The 8724-nt window shown below is 38.5% G+C and overlaps 1 protein-coding gene across 1 annotated transcript in view; it reads right to left on the bottom strand.

Annotated features, from left to right (window-relative positions):
• Nucleotides 1-4770: 4770 nt before the first annotated feature.
• LOC130918017 (cytochrome P450 2G1-like) overlaps nt 4771-8724 on the bottom strand; it is a 28912-nt gene continuing 24958 nt past the window's right edge. Inside the window, exon 9 of the mRNA XM_057839866.1 lies at nt 4771-5404. Coding sequence (XP_057695849.1) covers nt 5223-5404 — 182 coding nt within the window. The 3' untranslated portion in view covers nt 4771-5222. The remainder of the gene's footprint in view (nt 5405-8724) is intronic.

Raw genomic sequence — 8724 nt, 5'->3', positions numbered from 1 at the left:
TGCTAGGCTAATCGCCGACAACATACACGTATGTATGTAGTGAGAGTGCTATCGCTAAACCATATAAACATTAAAAGCCCTAACTCCATTGACAAACGACATGAAATACATTAGACTTGACAGTGGATGTTAGCAATAACAAAAGATTTTGAATTGAAAATTTCGTAACTCACCTTTCCAAGCACAAGATAGATTCCTGCCGAATTTTCGTGGACGAGGACCTGTTTCACCCAACCAGCAACGAAGTATTTATAGGCCTCCAAGCTCTTAAAGTTTTTCAAACTTTCGTGAGAATAGGCTGATTTTGTGTGGACAAGATAGTTGTACAGTTCAGGGTAGCTAGCAGATGTCAGGCAAATACGGCGGAGACAGCGGGTCGAAAAACATCGATTTAGGCATCAAATATGGATCTGGCGAATGGATAAACTGAAGCTTTTCCACATAACACCTTTTATGCAACGCATCAAGTGAGTTTACGGCATCCGAAAGCACCGGGTCTTCCATGAAATGCATTATAAATTGCTCGATCAATTGAGACCATTGATAATACAGACACAAAATGACGGACAAGTGGGCGGAACCATACAGCGAGCATGTGATTTTGTGACGTCGGTGGGTAGGGTCTATTGGCCTGAATATAAGTATATGAATATGGTGTTTTTTGCATTTAAATTCGACTGAAAACGTGGGGGTCGTCTTAAATTCGCGGTCTAGACATTATACACATTCACGACGCAATAGATTGCGCCAGATATCATTGAAGCGTTGTTTTGTCATGACAGCTCTCAGCTACTCTTTTTAGTTTAACCACTTTGCATTATTCTATTGCAATGTTTTTCCTTATTCAGATTAGTTTTAAGACTACAGTTACAGTTAGACTTCACTGTGATGGTTAATGCAGTTATTACAATTTTGTCTTTTTATCACAATAGATTGGTTTATTTACATTTCAAAAAACAGAAGCCATTCATTTACGAATGTGATTGAACTTTAGTTTACATATTTAAACGTTCAGATATTAAGATTTGAATGAGGCAAAATAACATGCTTTTTCTCTCAAATATATAGTTATAATCATTTGTTTCAGATGTACTGTCATTATTTTCTGTATAAAAATTAATTTAGTGTTCAAAAAGTCTTTTTTCAATCTCGAGTCTTGAAAAAAAGGGGGTCGTTTTATAATCAGGGCCGTCTTATATTCGGGCCAATAAGGGTATTATTTCACTGAGGGTAATTTTGGTATTTTTTAATTTAGTTATATTTGTTTAGTTATGTTTGTATTACATAAAATAGTATTTCATATTTACACAATTTCCAATTGACAGGATTCGAAAACATGGCTAATATAACATGTAATATTTTGCTTACCCTATTATTTATTCATTCAGCTGACTATAGACGGTGGCATGGTACATCCTATACTGGATGCCTCAATAATAATAAAATGTTCCTTTAATATTGTTATTGTTCTTATTTGTCATTTTTACTGCAATTAATGTTTGTTCAAATTATTTTACATTTTTATTTATTTTATTTTTTAAATACATTTCACGTCTATCGAAATTAGAAATAATGAAAAAAATCTATTTTTACTATAATATTTTTTGTTGGGTTTATAATCTTTCAAAAACTTGATTTAGTGTGAGAATATTTTTAAATTATTTAAATTACTTCTTAGATTAGATCAGTGCTTCTCAATTATTTTCTGTCACGCCCCCCCAAGGAAGACGTAAATGTTTCGCGCCCCCCCAAACTCTCTGCCGCCACTGTAAATAGTATCATTTGTCTATAAAATTACTATTATAAATACGCATCTGCCTAACATTGTGTCCTTTTTTTCTAATAAAGAAAAAAAGTAACATAGATCAACTTATAATAAAGTATAACTTTATTATAAACATTGTTTTGTTTGTAACAGAGAAGACTTGATGTGCATCAATTTGCCTGAATTAAAAAAAAAAAATTCACATCCAAACTAAAAAATACACTCAAGGTACATTTTTGACCATTTGATACAGAAAAATAAAATGTAATAAAATCAGTAAATAATACCAAATTAAAATTGATTAGAAACATTCACTCATGAGGACAATGTGCCAAAAAATTTGACCGAAAAAACAAATCTGAATAAAAGGGGGGGGGAAAGTGTCCTTGGACAGGACAGTTTTTATTTTTGCTGCTCACAGTATTTACCTCCTTTGCAATGATGTGGAGTTATTTTTCAATTAGCATGCTAACAATGCTTACTGATATAACACTGACAAAGCAGGACGATTGTCGGCAATATACGGCACGTTTTCACTGAAAAAATCAAGCGGCTTAACAATGATTGATTTGGCTTCTTGCTGTCTGCTATAATTATTTTTAGACACAGTAAACAGTGGTCTTTCATCATCACCCACTGTATTAAAAGTCAAAGCTAAAAGGCAAACGGTACGAAAAAAGCGCATTCACGGCGCCCGAGGTAGAACCGTAGGTGAGGGCAGTCGTCGTGACGATCCCAAGCCGAAAATGGCACTTCTCGGGCGGCGACGTGAGAACCGGACAAGACAGTGGGTCGCTGCGTGAGTGAGTCCGGTCGGAAAACTGCTTTCGAAAACGGCGGTGGCACACTGCTCTTCATATCTGTTGTCTGTGTGTGCTGAGTGCTCTTCCTTAGTTCAAAAATACTGCGCGCACTCTGAAAATGAGAGCGCCACTGCCACCTACTGAGTGGATGTGCAAGTACACTTTATTCCAGTACGGCAAAAAAAAAAAAAACCACATAAAACATGTTCCCCGAGGTCACATGCGCCCCCCCTGGCATTGCTCTGCGCCCCCCCAGGGGGGCGCGCCCCACTATTTGAGAAGTACTGGATTAGATCAACATACAAAAGTATATGTAATTATTGTTTGGATTGGTGATAATATTTTGGCAAATTTAATCATATGGTTTTCATAATTATTAATCCTAGTATTAATATTGTTACAAAAAGATTTTGTACACATTTTGTATACATTTTTAAAATCCTTACAAATATATTTATTTTGCTTTTGAAATTGCGCTATTAAAAACATTCTAGCTAACAATCTAGCTAACTTTTTTAATGTTTTACAACTAAATGAATATTACTGATTAACACATCCCTAGTGTGAAATAAATAATGTCAATCAAAAGTGATCAATATATTTTTTATACACTGGTATTTAGGCAAGGCAAGGCAAATTTATTTATATAGCTCAATTCAACACAAGGCAATTCAAAGTGCTATACATCACATGAAGATCATAAAAATCACATTAAAATCAATAGAACGTAAAAACAAAGACAAACGAAATAGGAAATAAAATTATACATAAAAATGGCATTTAATCACAAATACAATCAAAAAATAAATCAATAAAAAAAATAAAACAAATACTACTTCTACTGGTATGAATTGAAATCAGCAATGGAGATAAGCACAAGAGGAATGGAAAACAAATAGATTGACATATATAGACAGTTATGAATATGCTGTGATAAACAAAAGCGTTTAAAACCCTGATTTAAAGGACCTAACAGTTTGAGCAAATTTCAGATGAACTTGTTCCAGAGGTGAGGAGCATAATAACTAAATGCTGCCTCACCCTGCTTGGTTCTTGTTCTTCGAACATACAGGAGACCGGTTCCAGACGACCTTAGGGGTCTAGCTGTTTCATAGGAATCTAACAAATCCAGCATGTATTTTGGTCCAAGGCCATTAAGTGTTTTGTAAACGAGCAGTAGTACTATAGTCTATCCTTTGACTCACTGGAAGCCAGTGTAAGGATTTCAAAACCGGTGTAATGTAGTTCCGTTTCCTTGTATTTGTGAGGACTCTGGCTGCAGCATTCTGTACTAGCTGCAGCTTCCGGGACGTATTTTTTTATCAAGACCTGTAAATATACCGTTGCAGTAGTCCAGTAGTCCAAAATGAATGCATGCATAAGTTTTTCCATGTCTTGTTGAGTCAGAAGCCGCTTAATTCTGGCTATATTTTTTAGGTGGTAATAACCAGATTTAGTGACAGACTTTAGATGGCTATCAAATTTTAGGTCTGAGTCAATGATTACGCCAAGGTTTCTGACTTGATTTGTAGCTGTAAGTGACATTGTGCTAAGGTGATTGCTTATCTTTGACCTTTCCTTTTTGGCCCAAAAATGATCACTTCTGTCTTCTCCACATTTAACTGGAGAAAATTCTGGCACATCCATTCATTGATTGGATGAATGCATTTACTCAGGGAGACTAAGGAACTATAATCATGTGGGGACACAGAAATGCAGAGTTGTGTGTCATCTGCATAGGTTTGATAGGAGATGTCATACTGTTCCATAATCTGAGCAAGGGGAAGCATATAGATGTTAAATAAGAGAGGTCCAAGAATTGACCCTTGCGGGACTCCACACATGAATTTGGTTCGTTCTGACTGATGGTTTCCGATTGACACAAAGAAATCCCTATCATGTAAATAAGATGTGAACCACTGAAGAACAGTGTGAGTAAGCCCTACCCACTGTTCCAATCTGCTGAGTAGTATGTTGTGATCAACCGTGTCGAATGCGGCGCTGAGATCCAATAGTAGCAGAACAGATGATTTGCCTGCATCGGTATTCCGACGAATATCATTTAGGTATTTTTTTAGCAAAAATTCCACGAAGGTCTCTTTTACTGCCACTTCTGTCTCGAGAGAGTCTATTTCATTTTTTTTTTAATGTATTATTTCCAATCACAAAATGTGGAAAATTTTTGTGACTAGCTGAATACATAAATGACACAGAAATTCATGGGGTGGATTCCCCGTTTTTGCAGTAACGTCTTTATTATATACTGTTTTCTACAGATTCAGTAGTTATAACATGGCTTTGTAGGTTTATGCTATTCCATTCCGATTTCATGTTGTTTTTTTCATCCTTCTGCTGAGAATTTCAATGATTTTATGGCTAGAACATAGAATGAACTAATGTTCATTCGCTGCCAACCCTTCCACTTCAAATGGATTGGAGGTCTATCGCAATCAATGGCTGCCAATGATGTAAGCTCTTAGGACTGAAATTGATTGGTAACCCTAAACATGATACGCGTTGTAGATAATGCATAAATTGTTAGATCGCAAAGAGGGGGATGGTCTTTGGGAAAATTTCTTTAATGTCCCAAAAAAGTTGGAGAACCCATTCGAAAAAGAGTGCATGCTTTGATTGACAGGTTGGTTGTTCTTGTATCAGCGTGGCGTGGCAATGAGCAGGTGTCTTCGCGGCATGTTGGCGAAACTGCTGTACTCTGGAGTAAGGTCCACGCTGTCTGGACCTCCCGGGCAGGAGAAGCTGAAATGTTGTAACAGCGACACCAGGAAGATGAACAGCTCCATTCGGGCCAAAGACTCTCCGACACAAGATCGTTTTCCTTGGAAAACACACACCAAGGTTGTTGTTACTGTGAGGCGTCACATGACTAGATTAATGAAATCTATTAGAAATTAGCGTCCAACACCTGACCCGGAACGTATCGCTGCTTGCATCGTAACGTTCCTTGGGCGAAAAAGCGAAAATTGGCATTTTATATGCCAATTGTTGGAGTTTTTAATTCATTTTTCGCGCTAGACGGAGGCCTACAGAGATCAAACCCATCTAAGAACACTGTAAGGCTACGTTCATACTACAGGTCTTAATGCACGAATCAGATTTTTTCGTGTTTTTCCGACTCGAGTGAGGCATTAACGGTCTGAACGTGACAAGTTGCATAGAACTGGACCATTTCAAATCCGATCTGGGTCACTTTCGTATGTGGTTCAAATCCGATCTGGGCCACAATTTTCCAGACTGTCGCAGCGGTCTGTACTGTCCAGTCTCGGGATTCGGAATTCATGCACTAATTACGTCAGCAAACAGCAAGAGGCACGAAGGACGGCAGCGATGCAGGCATTAGCGCCTAGCTTGAACTCTGCTTTTAAGCACGAAGCGGGCTTGACCACATTCATAAAAAAAAATAAAATGAAGAAAAGGATAACCCTGTCAATTTTCGATTTTAATTCTGTCGCCGAATGAGCAATATTTCATTATTGCACACATGGCCGAGTCGGGGCAAACTGACGCACCCACGTTATTTCTCGCACACACGTCAAGGCTTATGTGTGTGCGTGTATGCGTTCTATCAGTCCATATAAACTTTGAAAATAAAATGTCTGTTATTTGTGTCCTCTTTTTAAAGAGCAAAATATGATAATCCCTGGAATGACGGATGACAGCCAACGTGTGGTCATTTGTTTTGATGCTTCTGCGCATGCGGGTCGTCTTGCTCAGCGCGTGTCGGACAGCGAATTAATGCGCATGCGTAATACTTGAATGGTCTCAATGGACAAAGGCAGTCTGAACGGGCATGCCAAAAAAACAGATATGACAAAAAAGTCGGATTTGTGCATTAAGACCTGTAGTATGAACGTAGCCCATGTGTTATGAATTCCCTGCTGTGAGGGCTGCCTCGCTTTTGGACAACTGTGTTGCTGCGCATGCGCAGAGTATCCTTGAAAAAGACCGCGGTGGAGGGAAAAAAAAGTTCGTCCTCGGCCGAGTATTAATGTTCCTGCATTCGCATAAATGACCGTGTGCGTCGGTGATAAGTAAGTTGTAATGTTCGCCACGTATACTGGAATCGTATATGTGATGCTTTTGCTTGTGTTACTTTTTTATATTGTTGTTTGTAGCTCGTAGCACGTTAGCTCCGCTCGTAGCATCCCATTGCTAACGTAGCATTCTATTGCTCACGTTGCGCTTTGCGCGTGGTGATGTACTGTATGTGCAAAGTTGCACTGTATTGGATCGCTAGGTGTACATTCCGAATTTAATCACATTCGGTGTTCATATTTGAGATCGCTGTCCATTGTGGTCTAGGGTGGCCGATTCATTTAGCTACCGAGTGCATAGCCTGCACCTGTAGCAGCCCGCTTGTTTGTGGGAATTGCCCTTTGTTATTGATAGTTCATTGCTTGTCCAATGTGGACATCTAGTGGTCATTTTTGGTATAACGCCTAGTTTATTTCGGCTGGAATTCATTCAAATCATTGTATTGTGAACTTTACATGTTTATTTCATTATGATAAGTTTATCGATGGTTTTCTAAATATGTTTCTTTTAGACACACACACTCACATTAATGTCCAGATGCAATCAAAGGCACTACGGATGCAAACAACTGTAAATAAAGTTCATCAAACCAATAGAAGTTGCTGCATCTTCTCTGAACGGAGGATTATGTCAATTATATACAGCCGGCAAATTTGTCACCGAACCCCTATTCCTTACACTAAGTACAATTGTGTAAAATTTCGTCAAAATCCGCCCAATCTTTTCGAACACACGGACAGCCACTAGGAGTGGGAACCTCTTGTTACCTCACAATACAGTACGATTTGCGATACAAAGCTCACGATAACGATGATCTGACGATATGGCGATACAATGATTATCGATACATTGGTCAGGAAATCATTCTAGGATATTCTACAAACAACTAATAAACAGAAAAACAAGCTTCTGCTGCGAATTGGAATGAGTTTATCACTTGTAGACGTCCAATCCATTTGAACTGAGAGGGATGGCAGCGAATGAACATTCAAACGGATTGAACGTCTGTGGCCGTCAGTGGCAGCCAATGCCAGGCAATAATTTTGGTCCCAAAACAGACAGACTATTATCGTGTAATATTTTGGTAGCAACCTATTGCTTCCTTTTTATGTATTTGTTGTTTAGACATTGACACCTCTTTAAAACGATATCTCGATTCTTGGCAGGACCATAGCGATAACCTTTGGGGATACAGAGTATCATGATATATCACCATTTCGATATTTTGTCACACCCCTACTCAGCAGAGCTCTAAACATCCTTAAGGACAGCTCACATCCTGGTTCCCGGCTGTTTGAACTACTCCCCTCTGGGAGGCGCTATAGGTGTTTAAAAGCAAGAACAAACCCGACTGAGGAACAGTTTCTTTGCTAAAGTCATCTCCACCCTGAACAGCCATATGTAACACCACATCATCCAATGTCCAGTATTCATTTACATGCAATATACTATGTGCAATACTTAATAAGTGCAATATTCAATGCCTCACTGTCAACTTCTGCAACTTAACGTCTATTCACACATATTCTATGTGCAATACTTATGTACGTGCAATATTAATCTGCAATATTCAGGGGTGCACATATTTTTTTTGCCCAGGTTCTCAGAAGAGGACCTGGTGAAGTGACTTGGTCGACCCGCCTGATGCGATAAAATTATGACAAGCTTTACTTAGAGCCAATTACCTTTAATTAATTATATTAACAATTACATATTTTTTTGTAAAAGTGGGATGCCCACCTCATAAGAGCTCATAGAACGTGCATGTTTAGCTTTGTGAAATGCGAGCAAAAACAAGTTTGTCAGTGCATGGCGCTGTTCTTCATTAACTATATTCCGCCACTTGTCAATAGGGCGAGTAGGGTCCTGTCTGACATCGGTAGTTTGCGTAATTGCCACATGCGCTCTGTTTTTTTTCGTGCTTTTCAAAGTTTGGATTGCTGAAATTTTTGACCCAAATAAAATGCACTGCTCTTATCAGCGACATTGGGATACTCACGGCAAATTTTGCCCCACATTTCCGTGCGAGCATCAATTGCTTCTAGCCACGGTACCTCCCGCAGCCACTTTTCAGTAAAAGTCCTTTTTTTTTTCGGTAACTCC

Source organism: Corythoichthys intestinalis, chromosome 6 (assembly GCF_030265065.1).
Source record: "Corythoichthys intestinalis isolate RoL2023-P3 chromosome 6, ASM3026506v1, whole genome shotgun sequence".
Lineage (NCBI taxonomy): Eukaryota > Metazoa > Chordata > Actinopteri > Syngnathiformes > Syngnathidae > Corythoichthys > Corythoichthys intestinalis.
The sequence above is the reverse complement of the archived record's forward strand: the minus strand, read 5'-3'. Positions and strand labels throughout refer to the sequence as shown.